Raw genomic sequence first — 20,602 nt, 5'->3', positions numbered from 1 at the left:
GTATACTCAATTCACTCCTATTAAGAGAAACGTAACGCGCAATCATTAATTGTAAAAAAATGTGATATATAAATCGTCATGTGAAATAATGAATGAAACGCGGAATGCTTTTCGTTCGTACAATTGTCGTTGTATTTTTCATTTCTCGACAGAAAGAGTCAACACACACATTCCCTCACATACATTTCTTTTAGTACAAATGCAATTTCATGTGAATTTAATCCCAGTAAAAAAAATCACATAATGTTTATATAGTTTTATCGCTTGGAAATTTAATACACTTTTCCACAACATTATTGCTAAAAATGCACTTATATATGTTCAATTCAGTAGTGAAACAATGGCATGTAATGTATGTCTGCCCGCATAAATGTCAGAATGTGCCTTTTGATAATATAAATTTACACACACACAACACATACACACTTTATTGCTTCTCAACTTCGTTCTTCACTTTTAATTTTGCAATTTCATCGACTATTTTTTCTTCATTTGTTATCACTTTTTCTTCCGTCTGTTCCTGAATATTCTTCTGCTGAGAAATCGCGTCAGAGCCTTCAGTCCGTTTAAACTTTGTTTGATCTTCATTATCAGTACTTTCACTATAACTTACATCGCTGCTGGAATCACTATCACTGTCAATGCGCTTTTGTTCCAAATTATCTTTACCAGCATAAATTTCACATTCAGATCCTACAATCTTCTTAGCCTTTTCAAACGCTTCCTTCCACTTTGACGCGTCTGTTGCAAACAAAAATTAAACATGTAAAATAATGTCAAAATATCCTACGATAGTATCGTTATTTGTTATGCTTCATACATATGCATGCAAATAGAAAATATAATGTAACATTTCAAAACTTACTTTCAGCATTTGCAAAACGTATCGCAAGTAATTCTGGCTTGAGTTGTTCATCAGCATAATCGGCAAGTACGCTCCAAACCCATGCTCTATCACTGCCACAGTTTGGTTTTAATTCCATCCATGGAGTGATGAAATGATTCGCACAGATCTTGAGGGTTTTGTCTCTACGCATGACTACTCTAACTGTATTTTTTGTTTTGTGTCTCAGCAGTTTGACTTCTCCCGTGCCACGTTCCTTCCATTCTGCAGGATTGTTCGACGTATCATAACGATACAACTTTGCCCGTCTAGAAATTACAAAAGAATGAAAAATAATATTATATTACTCTTTAAAATCAATATTCTTAACAATTATTCAACATTAATTTACAGTTTTAACATCTCTGTCTCATCTTCTTCATTATTGGATACTTCTATCAAAGGCAATGAAATTATCGGTTCAAAGTGGACATCATTTTCGGTATTCTCCTCATCATTATCTTGAGGTGGTTCACAGTTGGCACTTTTCACATCAATATGATCACCGTTTATCTTGAAAAAAGAGGTTTTTCACTTTATCAAAGTTTCACTTTCAGAATGTGGTATGTGCAAGTGTGAGAGTATGTGTGGGCTCAATTACAAAATATTACATTTTAATAGAGGAATAAAATTGTAAAGACAAGTCATTTATTTCCAAATAGACATACGAGAGAGAGAGAGAGAGAGAGAGAGAGAGAGAGAGAGAGAGAGAGAGAGAGAGAGAGAGAGAGAGGGAGGGAGGGATGGGGGGAAGAGAGAAAGAGATTAAAATAAAACTATGCGATCGAAGAAAATATCTACTTTGGATGCATTCACGTTTAATTTCCAAATAATATGCGACATAACCTATTGTCCGCAATCTTGACTAGCGTAATTAACGATCGAGCGATCCGTATATTAATGTGGGATAAAAAAAAGAAAAGGGAAAATGTTATAAACATACTACGTTCTCTGGCATCCTCTCTATCAATATTGGCTAGAAAGCTGCAGAAGAAAGCTGCGATATTGCTGGAATCGTTGACAATCGCGTATTTTGTACCGTTTTCGGCAACTATCTTCATTGGTGGATTGTCAACAAGCGACTTATGTATCGACTATCGAGAAGTCGAAATTCGACCGTCGAATAGCAGCGCTGAGTGCAATGGCATATGATTTGACGCATGAACGCATCTGCCCATTCGGACCAGTATGTCCAGTGTGCCAGTGTGGTGATTGGTATAGTAGCGCGTGTATTCTCTCCGTAAGACCGTGAGAGAGTATTCGAGGAATCGAGGTATCGAGAAAGCAGGCTGGCACTACTGGCTGGCAGTGGCACTGTGGCACTAGTGTGACAGGCAGGCACACACGAGAGCCACGAGAGCCACCACGAGTAACGGGAGACGGGAGCGGTACTAGGGCAGGGGTGCGCGCGGGAGTGGAGTACAGGAGCAGTGAAGAGAGGAGAGGTGAAAGGGAGTGGAGTGCGCGGTTATCCGGACGGCCATTGCGAGTAACTTGTACGAAGCCGCGAACGCGATCCCGTCTCGTGCGGCACGCAAGCCAGTAATTTCGGTGGACCAACCATCATCTCTGCAGTAAAGTGCTTCGTGTGAGGCGAAGGATAACGCGCATAAGACCCCGGCCCGATGGCTGAGACCGACAAATTGAATATCGATAACATCATAGCTCGGCTCTTGGAAGGTAAAACCAGTCGATCGCCGCGTACGCTGCTCTCTGCTCTCGCGACGAAGGGGCGAAAGGGTCGAGGGGGATGGCGACGCAGCACGGCGAACATCGCCCGTCACTCCTCCTTCCCTTTTCCTCCTTCACCATCCATCCGTGCGTATTTTTTTCTTTGCGTCCGCGAATTTCCTCTATATGCTCTTGGATGTGCCACGACGACGCCCGCGACACCCGGTGTTCTCTCTCTCTCTCTCTCTCTCTCTAGCTCGATGATAGCGCTTATACGATCTATCATGGATCTATATATCTCTCTACTTCTATATAACGCTGAGCTATAGATCTCATGCTCTGCGCTCGCTCTCTAGTCTATGTTCTCTCTAGATCTATAGCTATCTCTTCGTCTCCCCCTTCCCCTCTCTAATTTCTCCCACTCTCTCTCATACACTTATTCATTCTCAAGGACATAACGAAACACTGTGTCGTCCCAATCATTTTGTCTCGTTTCTATCGTCGTTACGCAATGGCCTCGAAAAATGATTCAGATCAACTCTCGTCACTGAATAGCACGCGCGCGATTGTTTGATGCGCGATTCTGGGCGAGGTCCATGTATATGTACCGCGTTAGCTTCACAAAGACAAGATTTTAGGGATCTTTAAGAGTGTCAGTACTCTCTTAACTAAACTATCTTACATTTGTTCTCACATTGTTACTTTAGAAAATAGTCAACTACCTGCCACAAGCATGAAGAGCATGTCAAAATGACATTCTCCTTTGACATTCAAACAAGATTGTTATTTATACAATATTACACTACCTCTTTGAACTTATGATTCTTATATAATATTCAATTCTGTACACATTCTTTGCAGTTTTACATCAAAATAGATAACAAAACAATTTACTACTACTCGACGCCTCTAGTAATTTCTTCAAACATATATGAAATAATTTGTTTTTTATTTACATATAATAAACATATAAATTTTCTTATAGAAAGATTTAAGATGAAATAAATAAATTATATTATTTCTGACAACATTTGCAATGTTATAGTTTATATAGGAATTTAGAAGAATGTTAATATAGGAAATCAATAATAAAAACTGTAGAGGATGATATTTTATTAAGGGGATTCTAGTCAATCACCAATATTTTTTATTAGAAAATATCTTTGATTGACTTGAATTCAAAATTCTTTTACACTACTAGTTGAAGCATGCACAAAAATGAAAAGAGCAATGAATAATTTCATTTGTCAATAACAAAAATTTTTTCTAATTTTAAGTGTTACAATTTTTTTGTTCTTGACATGAAATCCTTTTACTCTCTTTATTTTTGTGCAAATTTTGTGTAAAAGAATTTTTAATTCTGTAAAACTGATTCAAAGACATTTCATAAAAGAGTATTTAGAAACTGCTTTACTCTAATTTCCTTGCAAGCTTTTAATTTTAATTTTAATTGTAGCTCATATTGTTTGCATATATTATTCCCAGGAGAGCATGTGGCTTGTTCTTTTTAGCACTGCTACACTGGTGCAATAAGTATGTAGTTAATGCAAGTTAAAGTAAGACAAGTATTATTTTTTTTTTATTCTAACTTATTGCACCAATGCAAGAGTGCAGCTAAGAAAATCAGACCTATGGTCTTATGTGTATGTGTGTCATAAATTTTATATTAAATATTATTGTGAAGTAACAGCACTTACCAACAGCGACATATTACAAATCTTTTTTTTGTTTTTTATACAAATTTCATCATTCTTCCCTACATTTTTATGAGCACTTTAACTCTGTAAAGCTAATTACAAGACTAGTTTAAAACAGTGAATATCATTAAAACAGGCAATTTTAGGATCCTCTTAATACTGATATCCTTTTTCTTTCATAAAAATATGTTAATAATTCTATTAGAGAAGTTAAAATTTACATTAGAGTTATAACGTTTGTTTTTACATGCACATTATTAATAAAAATATTATTCTTTTATTGTCATTCTTTAGTACGAGGAGCAAGACCAGGCAAGAATGTTCAGTTGACAGAAGTGGAAATTAGAGGACTGTGTCTCAAGTCACGTGAAATTTTTCTATCGCAACCTATCCTTTTAGAACTCGAAGCACCATTGAAAATATGTGGTAAGCATTACATTTTTATTAAACTACATAAAACTAATATTTTAAGAACAATTACATTTTATAATATGACATATAACAATATTATAACGTTATTTAATGATATTGTACACAACTTTTTTTATTAGGTGATATTCATGGACAATACTACGACTTGTTGCGATTATTCGAGTACGGTGGCTTTCCTCCCGAAAGCAACTATCTTTTCTTAGGAGATTACGTTGATAGAGGGAAGCAGTCGTTGGAAACTATCTGTCTACTTCTTGCCTATAAAATCAAATATCCAGAAAACTTTTTCTTATTAAGAGGAAATCACGAATGTGCATCCATTAATAGGATATACGGATTTTATGATGAATGTGAGCATCCAATCGGATATGAATAATAATATTTTCTTTCTTTTACAATTGTTTTTTATTTTGATGCTTCTACCAATAAATATATCATATTTTAGGTAAACGTCGTTACAACATTAAACTCTGGAAAACGTTTACCGATTGTTTTAATTGTCTGCCTGTTGCCGCGATAGTAGACGAAAAGATATTTTGCTGCCATGGAGGCTTGAGTCCAGATCTGCAAAGCATGGAGCAGATCCGACGAATCATGCGACCGACAGATGTACCTGACCAGGGATTGCTCTGTGATTTATTATGGTCCGATCCTGATAAAGACACTATGGGTTGGGGCGAAAACGACCGTGGGGTATCGTTCACTTTCGGAGCAGAAGTCGTTGCCAAGTTTTTACACAAACATGACTTTGATCTTATATGCCGTGCGCATCAGGTAAAAATGTTTTAAATATACATTTTATATTTCTTTTTTAATCTTCATGCATTTTTAATTTAGAAATTATTTCTTTAGGTGGTGGAAGATGGTTACGAATTTTTTGCCAAACGGCAGTTAGTGACACTGTTCTCGGCTCCGAACTACTGCGGCGAGTTTGATAATGCAGGTGCCATGATGTCAGTAGACGAGACTCTCATGTGCAGTTTCCAAATTTTGAAACCGGCCGATAAAAGGAAATTTACTTACGGTGGTCTGAATGCTGGACGGCCTGTGACGCCACCACGGGGCGCTAACAACAAAAATAAGAAAAAGTGAAAACCTTAGATTTACCTTTTTGAATGCACGATGCTTAGGATCTTACAATTACTACCGCCCGATCCAACATCTATTAAGACATCAATACTTTGTAAGAGAGAGAGAAGGAGGTGGGGGGAGTGAGCGAGCAAGCGAGTGAGTGAGTGAGTGAGTGAGTGAGTGAGTGAGTGAGTGAGTGAGTGAGTGAGTGAGTGAGTGAGTGAGCGAGCGAGCGAGCGAGCGAGCGGAGGCGAGCGAGCGAGCGAGCGAGCGAGCGAGCGAGCGAGAGAGGAGAGAGAGAGAGAGAGAGAGAGAGAGAGAGAGAGAGAGAGAGAGAGAGAGAGAGGATAGAGAGAGAGAGAGAGAGAGAGAGAGAGAGAGAGAGAGAGAGAGAGTGTGTGTGTGTGTGTGTGTGTGTGTGTGTGTGTGTGTGTGTGTGTGTGTGTGTGTGTGTGTGTGTGAGTGAGAAAAAAAGATGTGTTATAATAATTCTTATTATGATTATATTATTTTTGAATGACTACGCGAAACCTTTGGAAATAATTATTGAAAGTCAAGAATACATCTATCAGAAAATCCGGAGGGGCGTTGCTTTTCACAGAGTTTATCAAAAGTAGTAAGTGATAGTGTGTATGATGTAGCTAAATGTGTTATCGTATAAAACAAAGTAGTAATGATGAAACCCAATCGATCAATCATAAGACTAGAAAGAATTTTATGTGGTTTTCATGATATTCTTAACAATTGCGAAAAGTAACAAGTAGAAAAGACAGGCACTTGAACTGTAATTTGTCTTTCCCATTCATCAATCGTCTTGTAGCTCCTTCGTCATTTGCATTTATACTCATCACTGTCGCAAATATCTAATTACTTGAAAAGAAAAAGGCATGACCTTTTTCAATCACTTTATGCTGTGTGAGAAAAATTGATGCGATAATCACATACACACTTATGCGGTGTCACATACACACTTACATGCACGCACATAGCGCTCTTGCTTCGTTTCATTTATGTAAGTACGCTAATGAAGATATCGATACATAATAATGAACTAGCAATCATCTAGACTTAATTCCCTAAAGTATAATAGGTATTTATAGCTTGATACTTCTGTAAGTTGCACAAATTTGTAAACGACATCTATTACATCATTACTTTTATAAATATACATTTATATATGTGTGAATTGTGAAATACAGAAAGAAAAAATAGAGAGAGAAAAAGACGAAATTTTGTTTTTAAGAGCAAATGTTTTCGAAGCGTTCACGAATTACTAACATGCACATTATTATATTGTTTCACGACGAACGGGAGTGTTTCGCGGTTATTATGGTGGCAAGGCTTCTCTGGATAAATTTTACAATGTTATATAAACGTGGGAAGCATTTGATGTAAACGAACACACACAAACGCGCATCGTATAGCGATTGATGTTACTAATGTCATTGATAGGCGATTCTAATTTTCGAAATAATACGAAAATGAAGAAGCCTTTTACAGTCAGGGGATTTTTCATATTCTAACTGAGACAGTTCTGTTAACAGGACAAATTATTATTGTTAATATCATCTTCCTCTCCTTCGCTCCTTATGTTCACTTTACTCAGTTCCCTGTTTAGTCCCATTCTCAGCGACTTTATTAGCCAACGCACACAGATTCATCCTCGAAAATACAGAAGCTACGGAACACGATAGCTACGAGAAACTACGACACGAGGATCTTATTACGAGATTTTGAGACCTATCATGTTTAGCTTCCTTTCTTCATATTTGTACATTAATTTCTTTTTTATAAATAAAATTCACATAAAAAACATCCATCACATTTCTTCAGTCGATGTATCGCATCCATCATCCCGACGCGACGACGGACGATTTCTTATATTAAAAAATCCATTTCTGTGAAACTAGTAACTTGTACGTAACGTGTCACTTTCGATATTATTCTTGACGAATATCTTACACGTACGTACTTATCGAGTGCATAACAGGTACTGTGCCTATAACAAATACGATGCGTACACTCGTAACATTTGTTTATTCTTTACATCTGTACGCGTATTCACTCATCGAAAATACATCTATGTACATTGTTAGATAACGAAGATAGTTGCAGATTACTAATCTTGATATGTTTAGCTAGACATGATTGTTCCGGATCTAACTTTACCTGCGTCACATTCAGAGAGACGTGTATGTACAAGGGCTAAACCGATAACACCAAATCGTTATCTCATCTTATTAAGCTCTTTGCAACGCACTCTCATTACCATTTGTAATTCCGAAGAATTCAATGTTAAGTATGAAAAATAGTGTCAAGATCGTTGATCAACAAGTGTCTAGTTACGTTATACTTTTTAAAATGGAATATTCATATATATACTAGTATACGGTGAAGTGTTAGAAGAGTTTTTAAAAAGGAGTAATTAAAATAATGAGATCCAATTACAATCGATACGTGAGCGAATTGTTTTGTTCATTTTTCTGATATCCCTATGTATAAAACTTGTATAAACATATATACATCAATCGTAACTCTTTATTTCACGCAAGGTATGATTATAAGTAGAACTCGTAAATCAAGCAAAAAATAAAGCCATACAAGCTGGCCAATCGATTTTCAACTTGTTTACTTTTTTAAGTAATTAGATTTATTATTAGATTTTAATAATTAGATTAATTACTCAATAATCATTCTCGTAAGCGTCATTAATAATTATGTGTGTAAATAGTATTAGATTTATTAATAGAGAGCTCTATAAATTGAGTGGAAAGTGCCGCAAGATGGCCAAATATGTCAAAAATGCTGCTTCACACACGAGCAAAATTGTTTCTTATCAAAAGATTAATTTAAAGTGTCGCGAGAAGCGAAATTTGATGCCAGAAGTACGATACGAATGATCTAATTATAAAATCATTCGTATTGTAGATTAATTGTAGATTAGTCAAGTCACATTCCGGAAGAATTGCACAAATTGCGTGAAATACGCGAAATACGGGGGCATAATAAGGATATATACATGCCTTTGTTTGAGAAAAGAGGGGGATAAATATGAAAACGATTCAAGCTTACCGCGCAAAATATCATATTTTGAAAGAGCTCTTAAAATATCCGGATTGTATTTATATACGGATTTCAACATGTTTTCAATGCGCCCCCCCCCCCCCCCCGATAAAACATTGCTTTATATTTTTCATGAGAAATCGTACAATTTTTTCCGGAATAACAGAAGTAAATAATTTTGCCGATACTATCGAAAACTTTGTTTATAATAATCGTTAATTACGTGAGACACTTTATGCGAATATACGATTTATTTTAATTTCTCCATATTATGACATGTAAAGTTTTGACTTGTCAATAATATTTGTTCAAAATGCCAAGATTAAATTCGAGGTCGAGATCTCAGCATTGTGAAAATCAATGAAAAATATCTTTTCTTTCGCGCTTTCAATAATTTGTTAGTCTAAAAAAAGTTTTACGATGAAGCTAGAGTGCTAGAGAATGGTTTTACATGAATTAAAAAAATGTTTCTAAATAATGGTAGTGTATCTTGATATTAATATATTATACATGAAATATGTTGATGGAATACACAATTTTATGAATATCCAAGTGAGCAAGTATGATGTGGATCTATATAAATATGAAAAATTATAGTATAATTATATTCCATTCGGCACTATACAATTGTACGTGTAACATTCAATATTATTAAATAACTCTGTGAAAAGAAAAGAATTTGTGAAATTAAATTGAAGGATGTGAAATCTTAATTTAGCCTTTTTAGATCTCCCTCTTTCTCTCTTTTTTAATTTTTCAAATCAAATTTGCTTGAGAGCAAAATAGTTTTACAAAAAAAGGAATATTTTATAATTTATTTTTTAAATTAATTTTTTTGTTTAAAATATTTCCCTCTCTCTCTCTCTCTCTCTCCCATCCTTCCTTTCCAATTGTGCTCTCGATGATGAAGCATCTTATACGATGATGAAGCGCCACATATAAAAAATAGAAATATTTATTCTCGGGTGGCACAATGGAAAGGCCCATTCCTGAGTACATTGCACCTACCCCCTGACATTTCTGGCTCGCTGAGGCCGAGAGACTCCGCCTTCTGGCATCGAAGAAGAGGGCAGAAGATTCATGCAGCTTCCCATTGCCGTATAGCACCGACAGCGTGGGTGCCTGTGTAGGAGGATCCTCGGAGAGACCCTCCTCTCTTCTGCGTCCCTCCCGTCCGCGTCGCTCACGTCTTCCGTCCTTTTCTCCGAGGGTTCTCCAAGCCCGAAGCCGCCAAGAGCGGAGCCAAGAGAGAAGCAAGGGAGTAAGCGAATGATGTCGCGATGATAAGCAGCGGGGTAGTCGCCTCGGTAGTCGCGCAACTTGTTTCCGATTCAAGCGGATTTCGCGCGAGAAGCGCTTGGCGCGGCTTTGACCGTCCTTGTCAACGTCCGGACACGGAGGTGAGGACAAGTCCTGTTGACGCGCAGACCGTGAGCCGTAAGCGCGGTCTCTCGCGGTTGTCTCTCCTCGAGGGACGGGATTGGTACCCGCTGAAATCACGCTCGGATCTTCTTTCAATGGGAAGCCGCCGCTGAAGAAATCCCCTTGCTTCCTTACATTACCCGCGACGACGTTAATAACGACAGGGTGAGGCAAGGGAGGGGAACAGAGGGGAGACTTGACTGCCGACGAAAAGCCGGATATGTCGCTGTCAACGATCATCGATCGTCACTTACACGTACTATCGCCGATTATTCACCAACAATGATTTTTAGTAAAGTGTCCATCTTCTTGCTCCAAAAAATATCGTACGTGCACACCATCGAGTGGGATTCGATCGACCTACCAAGGATACTACGACGATGAGAATAATCCGCAAGTGCGTACGGTGCCGTTTCTTATTGTTAAATCTTTCGTTGCATTGGAAATGTCGAGGTTTCGTGCGCAATAGGCCGCGTCAAGCTGAAAGAAATTTCGCGCCATGGATTACAAATTTCACGCGGATAATTTATTTTTATCTTTTGTATCGATACTATAATAATTGACATTGATCTCATCAATCTGACGATGCACTCGCAACACGAGCAACGACGGGAAATCACCGCCGATTGCTGCTACCAGCAATGGTCGGCACATCATTATCACCATCACCATCAGCAGCAGCAGCAGCAGCAGCAGCAGCAGCAGCAGCAGCAGCAGCAGCAGCAGCAGCACCAGCAGCAGCAGCAGCAAGAGCATCACCACCACCACCACCACCACCACCATCATCAGCATCAGCATTTGTCCGCTGTACCATCGCCGATGCAACAAATGGAAGGTGAACGATACGTCCGATTTTATTTTTTAAGCCGCACGAGACGCACTTTGATCAAACTTGTCTCCTTTTGATTTGTTGGCCTAAGATAATAATATGATTTATTAATATTATAGGTGGAATATTTATCAATGCGGCGCGCGGCGATGAAAGCTGCTTCTTTTAGCCTTTACAATAAATTCGCACATCGCGCTTTTTCGTTACATTCTGCAGATATCATTCATTCGCGTCTCAATCCTTTCTTTTTCGAGCATAACGAATATGTTACACACTGCCAAAACAAATGTCTCTTATTCTTTTTGCGTACTTAATTGATCGCATGGAGGCTAGATATATTAGTATCATATTTTCAGCCTGTTTGCAAAGCGCCGGACGAGTAAAAAGATCCCGCAGTCCGAATCGTCTGATAAAGGCTTGCGATATGTTGCCGATGCACTCGGTGACGAATTCAGCGGCGAATCCGACTTCTCCGTCTGGCACGATGGAATCGCGCAACGACAACAACAACAATAGCAGTCATCACGGTGACCATCATCATCATCATCCGGCGGGTGCGAGCGAGAACGGCGGATCTTCCTCCGCCGCTGCTGGCGCCGAGGAGTCGCCGAGCGCGGCAAAACGGCCGCTCCATCCGGCGCTGCTTGGTGCCGGTGCCGCTCTGGAGGCGAAACCGCTCTGGGAGGAATTCCATCAGCTGGGCACCGAAATGATCGTTACAAAAGCCGGACGAAGAATGTTTCCTACTTTTCAGGTGAGAATCCCACGTTTCATACGCGAAAATTCGCTCATTGTCGATGACATACAGGATATTTGGTTTTGCTAATCGGCAGTGTCGACTGTTCGGCTTGGATCCCAATACGGAATATCTGATGGTGATGGATTTCGTCCCGTGCGACGACAAGAGATATCGATATGCTTTCCATAGTAGCGCCTGGGTCGTAGCGGGTCGCGCCGATCCCGTCTCACCTCCCAGGATCCACGTGCATCCCGATAGTCCTGCGAGTGGCGCTCATTGGATGAAGCAGCCAATTTCCTTCGACAAGCTGAAGCTGACCAACAATCAGCTTGACGATAACGGACACGTGAGTCCATCTTTCATTCGCTTTTCATCCAATTTCGTCCTCGCGATAACTCAATTACCGTCGTATATTAATTTCACCACGAGAAGTGAAGAGAGTTACGTTTCTTTTGTATTGCATATAATATTATAACGCGTGTTCTCCGTAATCGGTAATTAGACATTTTATACTCGACAATATTTTATATTCGACAAATGTACTTACTACTTTATACGCAACGCAAATACACTTCTGTATTTCAATTGAGTTATACTATGTTTTCTATCGACATTCAACAATCAATTAGTGTCTCATTTTTATCTGCGAAAAGTAACATACTTACTAACTAAAAATAATATTTTAATTAACTTGCAATCAAGTATATTTTGTTTTCTATTCTCATTTAATGTAAAGTATATCGATAATTTCTTTTAATTGAAAATAGTCGAAAATAAAGATTTGCCAGTTTGATAAAACAAAATCTAATTTTTGCTTGTGGTCTTATCGCGACTTTGCCACGATGCGTCCTTTTCGCTCGAATTTTTACGCGACGTCCTCCTCTCGTAAAATCTACGTAATAAAGTAGAATGAAAGATGCGAAGGTTTCCATGTGTTTGTCGTTTACGCGCGAGTTCGTCTTAATTGACCTGAGATACGAGCCTGTCGCTCATGAGAAATAACGGAGAGAAACGACGCGGCACGGTGCGGCGCGCGCGGTGTTTTCACGGGGATTGTTCACCGTTCAGAAACGCCGTGCATCTCACCGATTTCTTTCCTTTCTTATTAAGAAACCTCTCGTCGTATGTCGATTGTTTTACAATAATTAGTAGTACAATCATAATTGATAATGACGGCTAAAGACGATTTAAAATTTTGCATGCGTGCGCGCGCGTGCGGGGGGAGGGGCAGAAAATGTAAAAAATATCTATTTAAAAAATAGATATCTATATAAAAACTTCTTGAGAGATATTTAATCTTTAAATTATCAATTTTATAAATATTCTTTTATATTAGACAAGACGCAACAATACTAAACATTTATGTACATTAATCTTTTATATCTTCTCTCTCTCTCTCTCTCTCTCTCTCTCTCTCTCTCATTATGTTTTTTAATTTTTTACAAATAAGAGTTAAGCATTTGTTATACATATATTGTTTATACAATGTAAAATCTCTCAAATTCAAGAAAACTAAGGAATAAATTATAATACCTGTACGACCAATTAAGTGCGTTAAAATTTTTATGTTATTTATAATGGTTCTGTCTGCGGCGTATTATTTTCGCCTTCCTGTCGTTACGGATAGACGCAAGAGTATCGTGTGTGTAAAGTAACGTAAACAGATGTAATGTAAACTGCGCACAACCTACAGGCCCTGGGAAAGAGACTGTACTTTGTAACGAACGTTATACCGAGAAAAAATTAGCATCGGTCAGCATATCTGCCCATTCTGACACTGTGTGACGTCGATCTTGATTCGGAATTGATTACGAAATCTTTTACACTATGAGTACAGCGCTTATGAGGCAGAATAACGAGACGTAATGTGTAATATTTCTCATGACAATTTTATGCAATACACTACGATTATAAAAATTGTAATATAAAATAAATGTTGTAATAAATAATTCCTATTCTAATCAGAAACAATGAGTTGAATCGAAATTGAAATATTTTTGGAAAGATTGAACTGAAATCTAGTACAACGTTAATTTAGGGAAAATGGAAGAATTGATATAGGACTAATATGATATTAATCCCTTACATTTAGCACGGTAATCTTTATTTTTCTTTTAAAGACTTGTTACTCTTTGCCAACATTTATAAATCTTTAATCAAGCTCTTTTTTCTTGTTTTTTTTTATGTCAAGGAATTTTAACATCTCTATTTATGTTAGAATCTCTATGTATGTTAGAATCTATATTTAATTCACGTCAAGATCTTTAAGATGATTGAATATCGTGAATTCGTGATGACGGGTTGACGAATACGTTCCATCTTTTCGCAGCGGTGTCGCGTAATGTACTTGCGGTAAAATGTACGGAGCCCAAAATAATTTCTCGCAACAACGTTTGTGCCAAATGCATCAAGTTGAACGCGAAACAAACTCCTACGTCGTGATGTCGCGACATACCGATGAACGAAACGCGACGTCATATGCCGTGCCGACACCGTAAGCACGTGTGTCAATCGCAATTTGGAAGGAGGTTAGGTGGTCAAGTTATTCGCTCCTTTCAAAACAAATCTGTCGAATTTGATGCGAAAAAGAATCGCAGTAACCTTTACATTTGATGGTACATGCATTGCTAAATGAGATTAGAGAGAGAGAGAGAGAGAGAGAGAGAGAGAGAGAGAGAGAGAGAGAGAGAGAGAGCGCAATACACACAAGTTCAGTAATAGCGAATTCGGTCGCCTGTACCAGTGGATGTTGTACATACATAGGTATTTACATACACTGAGACTGAGTGTAAATTTTCGTAGTGCAATGCGTTCAATTGGCGTTCTCTGTTCCTTTGTTTTCGACTTAATGTTGCACTCATATGGTTTAGTGCAATACGAGTTCAGTGGCAGTGTAAGGCAACTGAATTTTTGCTATAAGATTAATTCTTTATTTCTCGATGATTTTCTTATTTAATATATAAACTGTGGTAGCAAAACATTTACTCGAGCTGTTAGTGATATTTTTCTTTCGTTACACTTATTTAATATTGTAACGTTATTATTTATCGTTATATTATTAGTGTACATACACGTGTCGAGTTGACGAAATGGTTTTATCCTATGTGATTAGATAAAATCATTTCGTCAACGTGTTGACACTCATATGTACAAGTTTTAAGTAGAAAAGAGACACCGTTTTTCAACTTTTATAACATTTTTGTGTTTTTTATTTATCGTACGTCTTCTTTAACACTGTGTTGATATTTTCATTGTTATATGCAAAACATGTATACTCTGTATATACGAACATAATCTTTACCGTGTTGAGAATATAGTCGTAATAACCAACGTGTATTCTCGAAACGTGATTTATTTCTTGACATTCGAAACATCCTCGACTCGAGGAGGAAGAAAGTTGGAAGTCTCCACTCGCGTTTCTCCCGAGAATGTATCGCTCTTGTTTCGCGGGAGAGGACCTCTGACCCGTGGCGAGAGGTCGTTCTTTTTCTCGCGCTATACACAGAGCAGTTTGTTCCTTTAATTGCGCACCGAAAAATCTGGCATCAGGCCGCGTAAAAAATCGTACAAACTCGCTGTGGGCGGATCAGGAATGTTTGCTCCGAAGCTTGTCCTTAATTGTCCTCCACTATCACAAAGTGTTCCGAATATATTATATTTCGATATTGCTTTAAATTTTGGATTTTATCTGCGAGACTTAAATGTGTGTGTGTGTGCGTGCGTGCGTGGGTGCGTGCAAATAAAATTAAATATAAAACAAAGATATAATTTCAATTTTAGTACAATTATTGCACTTGGGAAATAATTAATACATCTCCTAACAGAGATAATCAATTACGAGATCACAAGCGTACGCGAAACTAGAATTTCTCGGACAAATAAAGATATCAAACGAGAATCTCTTTATTTATTTAACTTAAAGTAGATTTTATTTAAGTAAATTTACCTATTAAAATTGTTACTCCTAATATTGATATTGTTTTTCGGAACTGTTTAGATTTATATTAAATAATTGTAAAAGATAACGTCTAAACTTTAGCCGAGGAAAAATTAACCCAAGTCGATATTTTCGAATGAAAAAAAACCCGTAAAGTAACTATCTGGAGTAAATATCTATGGAGTACAATATTCAGCGAAACGCAATATTCAACAATCGATGTATTAAGAGAATTATTGTTGCAATTATTAAAGCATGATAAAAGTTTGATGAATATGTAAAACATTTTAAAAGAAACTATATGACAACGTGAAAAGTGAAAAGTTTGATCGCGGGAAACGGCGTTCTAATTTTTAAGGGCCACACACGCTTTTCCTCTCGTCTAGAATACGCACACGTATGTGCACGCGCGTGTTTGGATTTATCCAATACATATGCCATCACGAAGCATATGCGCGTGAGTGCGCGAAGGGAAGGACGAGGGTGTCGGATTGCGGACCGGGGGTTAGTTTTTATACTAATTAGTCACCGAGTCTCTCGTGGCTGTCAAACATTGCGACCGCCCCCCCGTGGCGCTCCTTCCTTCCATCGAGTACGAGCTTCATGTGTCTCCATTCCTTTTCTTCGCTTTTCTCTTATATATATATATATATATATATATATATATTTTTTTTTTTTTTTTGTTAATTTCTTGTACGAAGGCAACTTTACGAAATTGCACCTATTGATTGAGCTGCGTGACAGTGTTTGATATTTAGGTGAAAAAAATGGAGGAAGAAAAAATTAGAAGAAAAAGATCTCCTCTTCTTTTAGTTTAAGTTAGGCCAAATCCATTTATTAAAACGGGTATGATGAAATTTTGACAGCGTTTTATTTGGTATTTAATCGATCGAGTTTAAATAATATATTTTTTTGAAAAAGCGATTTAGGTAATGCCTTTGATCTTTTCACGTTGTAGATTATCCTGAACTCGATGCACCGCTATCAGCCACGTTGTCACGTGGTGGTCGCTCCCTCGCCACCGGGCTCGGCTCCGGATCCTCGCACGGAAAACTTCAAGACGTTTTCCTTCTCGGAGACCAGGTTCACCGCGGTGACTGCGTATCAGAATCATCGGATAACGCAGCTGAAGATTGCCAGTAACCCGTTTGCCAAGGGCTTCCGGGATTGCGAGTCAGACGAGTGCGACGGCGTGGCAGCCGTCGGTGGGATGTCGAATCCCACCAAGAGGCCGGCCACAGGAGTCGCCGGAAGTGCCGCGAGTACCACGAGTGCCGCCGTCCTCCCGTCGCCCTCTAGTTACAACGCGATCCCAGTACCGATGCAAATTCCGGGTGTATCTGCCATCTCTCAGGAACATCATCAGTTCTACGGTGCAACGGGGACAACGGCAGGTACCCATTGGACGCATTATCCGAGCCATCATGGACCGTCGTCGATTCATTATCCGACGCAACATCCGCATTCGGGCACCGCGTCTCTTTACGGTCCACGATAATCGATTGCTGCGCGATCCCCCCCCCCTCTCTCTCTCTCTTTCTGTCTCTCTATGATCGAATGTCAATGACCGCCAATCATCATCTCGAGTTTCCTCGTTTCTAGAAAACTTTCCTTTTATATACGTTTTAGAACGATAGAGACCGAAATGTGAAACGTAAACGTTCACGTTCCAATGCTTCTTGAGCGCCGAACGCGAACAAATTTTTATGTCTATGCGCGGTCCGTGGAGCGCAAGAATCTCTCGATCATCATTGCACAATTCCAGCTTTTTACGAAGAAATATGCTAATGATTTTAAATACATATATTAAAAACGCCTTTCTTTTAATTCGTTCCGTGTCGTTTCGTTTCGAATCTCTTACGAATAACACGACTTTTTGTCGCGTTTAAAAAACAGTGGGCTATCAAAAGATATTCCCATTGTTCGCGACCGACTTTCTATTGCGATCAAAGGGATTGGCTCGTGTAAATTTATTTCAATTAAAAAGTGAAAATTTTTAGCGCATATCTATATTTATGTATATTTTTGTATACAACGATCTAGTTTTTGATTTAAGGATATTTAATCAAAGGATTGTAAGCATAAGATAACAATTGATAAATCTATACGTACACACACACACACACACACACACACACACACACACACACGTGATCGCGCGAGAAAGAGAGATAGGATACTAATTAAGCGAGAGTAATAAGTTAGCGATACGCGCATACCAATGGTGATATATACTGATGATACTTTTATCAAGTGCTGACGTATCTGTGCGTATGATATTAAAATGTTATCAACAAAGGCAACTTTAAAACATGTGATCTATAACGCAAATCTCTCTTTTTTCGCAAATCAACTTTGATGAGTTTTCTCGTAAATTTTTTTAAGCTTGTTGGAATTAAATTGTGCGTAAGAAACGATTCGACCGATCGAAGTTACTGAGAAAGTTGCGGAAGATCGTGGGGGGAGTAAGTGCCTTTTGTAGGAGCAAAGTGCGTCTATTTATACTAGGTGTCTCAAATGCCGAACGAGCTTAAAACGTTCTCGAGCCAAGACGGGAAAGTAAACGCGCCGTGACACTTGGTGAGAGTAACGTGGTTACTAAGTGCCTTAATAAATTATATCGCTCGGGTATCGCGTACCAATGTGCCTTTAACTTTTTAAGAGTCTTCATTTGGCATACTGTAGCATTGGTGCGAGAGCCGCGTTTTATGGTCAAACGAAGAATAAACGGTCGAATAACATAAAACACGCACAATTTATTTCTCCCGTGAATAAAATTCTTCTGCCACTTTCTTCCTTTCCTACGAAATCGCATCCATATTTTGCTTCAGAAAGTAAACGCGATTCTCCATTCTTTGTGATTCGCGTTAAATTTTTAATTATATTAATTATTATTTAATCACGTGTATGCACTATAGTATAAAATCTTGTTACGCGTATATATATTTATAACGTCAAAATTTTGTACTATTTTGTGACAAAGAAACGTATCTTTTACACTTTTTATTATTTATAATAACAAAAATATATTAATGATAGAAATGTGCCTGCACGAACGTAGCATTCGATAAGAAGGTTCGTTTCATGCTTAATAGAGAGAAAATTTATTTATTGGATTTACTTCTTGAACTTGTCTGAGCTTTTTTTCCGTGAGAGTCATCTGATTTTTTAGAATATCGTGTATTTATTATCGTGTATGATTGCACCCCATGCAGCCGATCGCCAAGTTACCTAAAATTAAATTAACAATTCAAATCGACAACGATACGATATTTATTTGTCGATCATGCGAAGCCACGGTTTGACATCGCGACTGTCGCGGAAATGACGAGCTAGTCGCAACGAAGCGAGATAAGTTATATGGGGAGAAGGGACGAGAGAACCTCGAGCGCGTCTGTTGAAACCTCCACGGGATTCACGAAAATGACGGAGGAGACCGACTCGACGTTCGCCGTGATTGATGGCTATGCGAGGAACAACGCTGTGTAAACATATTACAAGCGTATGCTTAATGATCGTCGGTGGCTACATTCTTCCGGTCTAGCTAAACGTTTCGCACTCGTTTGTATTTTCAAAAATGTCCCCACGCCCCTGGAGAGACGACCTACGTCGTCTATGTTCTCACCAGTATGTTCTGCTATATTTTAATTTGCACTTGACTTGTTTTATATCATCTAAGCGGCGCGATGTCTGTCTATTACTCTATTATTGAAAGTTAACCTATCGTTTTTGTGTAAGTGATGACGAATGTGTAATTTGCAGAATATGATTTTCAGGAAAGTAGTATACCAATGTAAAAAAAAAGATATGTGAATAAAAAGGCGTGTACCTCTCGAAAAAAATTAGTCTTGACGCTTTACTTGATACACTCGAAGCTACAACGGAGAATCGTAATATATTCCATGAGCCATAAATGTGATTATACATGGGAAATTTTTTCCCATTTTTCATACTTATAGCTTTTTGTAAAAGAAGCAATGCGAAAATTTAGCTCTTTTAATCTTTTTAATCAAAATTATCTTTTTAGCACGAATCGTTACAAGATAAATACAGCGTGTATGCCACGACAAGGGGGGTCTTGTCGTGTACTTTTGACACTTAACCCTAAGAGTCATATAAAATTGCGTGTGTGCGCGAGACCCTAGCCAGTGCAGAGGGAGAACCTTAGTCGCGCTTATCGACGGCGCGTGACGGCGCCGGCAGTAAAAAGACTCTCCTCTTCTATATTCTTTCATCTTCGTCGTAGGTGTTGCGGCTAACTGTTAGAGTTAATCCTCGAGAGGTCAACTGACTCTATGCCTTATACACGTCACTGACATCCGAGACATCTCTTCTGAGCTCGCGAATCAAAGGCAACGAAACCCAAATTAACTAACGAGGGATAAAGGACATCGTTACGCGAAACAAATTTTTATTAACAACCTTGCTTTAAAAAAGGGGTCTACGTGCTCTATTTTTTTTTTTTTTTTTTTTGTTATCGTCAATTAATTATACGTTATAAAGGAATCGAGACTGATTACTGATTATACAATTAATTGAAGTTATTCACGAAATATTAACATTAATTAGAGTTAACTATCAGGGTTATTAATTGACTGAAACTAGTAAAATTAGTTAGAATACTAATTGTTACAATTGAATAAATTTGGAATTATAAGATAATATTTTTGGAATAATTGTATGTAACAGGAGCGTCAGTTCAAATAGATTTGCTGATTATAGCCTCTAGTCATATTTTTGTTAATATCAAAATTAAAAACGTGCAGATTCCTTTTCGAGCCGGGTTTATCTTTTCCGTACACTTATTGGCCCTTAAATCCTCTTTATCTCTAAGACGTAACCGCGCGGTGACTTCCAA

General features: G+C 38.0%; 3 protein-coding genes across 3 annotated transcripts; 2 read left to right on the top strand and 1 right to left on the bottom strand.

The window, feature by feature from the left end:
• Positions 1-108: 108 nt before the first annotated feature.
• Positions 109-1,984, bottom strand: LOC105838716 (ran-specific GTPase-activating protein). The gene is made up of 4 exons (XM_012684467.3): positions 1,827-1,984; positions 1,236-1,396; positions 866-1,152; positions 109-741 (listed from the first exon to the last, which is right to left on the bottom strand). Exons 1-4 carry the CDS (start codon positions 1,839-1,841, stop codon positions 428-430), a joined length of 777 nt encoding a protein of 258 aa, XP_012539921.1. The 5' UTR covers positions 1,842-1,984; the 3' UTR covers positions 109-427.
• A 285-nt stretch (positions 1,985-2,269) lies between these two features.
• On the top strand, positions 2,270-5,975 carry LOC105838707 (serine/threonine-protein phosphatase alpha-2 isoform). The gene is made up of 5 exons (XM_012684455.3): positions 2,270-2,563; positions 4,546-4,677; positions 4,803-5,033; positions 5,129-5,457; positions 5,536-5,975. Exons 1-5 carry the CDS (start codon positions 2,509-2,511, stop codon positions 5,773-5,775), a joined length of 987 nt encoding a protein of 328 aa, XP_012539909.1. The 5' UTR covers positions 2,270-2,508; the 3' UTR covers positions 5,776-5,975.
• A 3,651-nt stretch (positions 5,976-9,626) lies between these two features.
• LOC105832537 (T-box transcription factor TBX10) lies at positions 9,627-19,576 on the top strand. Its single transcript, XM_012673599.3, has 4 exons — positions 9,627-11,074; positions 11,425-11,822; positions 11,902-12,153; positions 16,703-19,576. The coding sequence occupies exons 1-4, from the start codon at positions 10,825-10,827 to the stop codon at positions 17,240-17,242; spliced, it is 1,440 nt and encodes a 479-aa protein (XP_012529053.1). The 5' UTR covers positions 9,627-10,824; the 3' UTR covers positions 17,243-19,576.
• Positions 19,577-20,602: the final 1,026 nt, after the last annotated feature.

The sequence above is a fragment of the Monomorium pharaonis genome, chromosome 10 (genome assembly GCF_013373865.1).
Source record: "Monomorium pharaonis isolate MP-MQ-018 chromosome 10, ASM1337386v2, whole genome shotgun sequence".
NCBI classification, from domain to species: domain Eukaryota; kingdom Metazoa; phylum Arthropoda; class Insecta; order Hymenoptera; family Formicidae; genus Monomorium; species Monomorium pharaonis.
The sequence above is the reverse complement of the archived record's forward strand: the minus strand, read 5'-3'. Positions and strand labels throughout refer to the sequence as shown.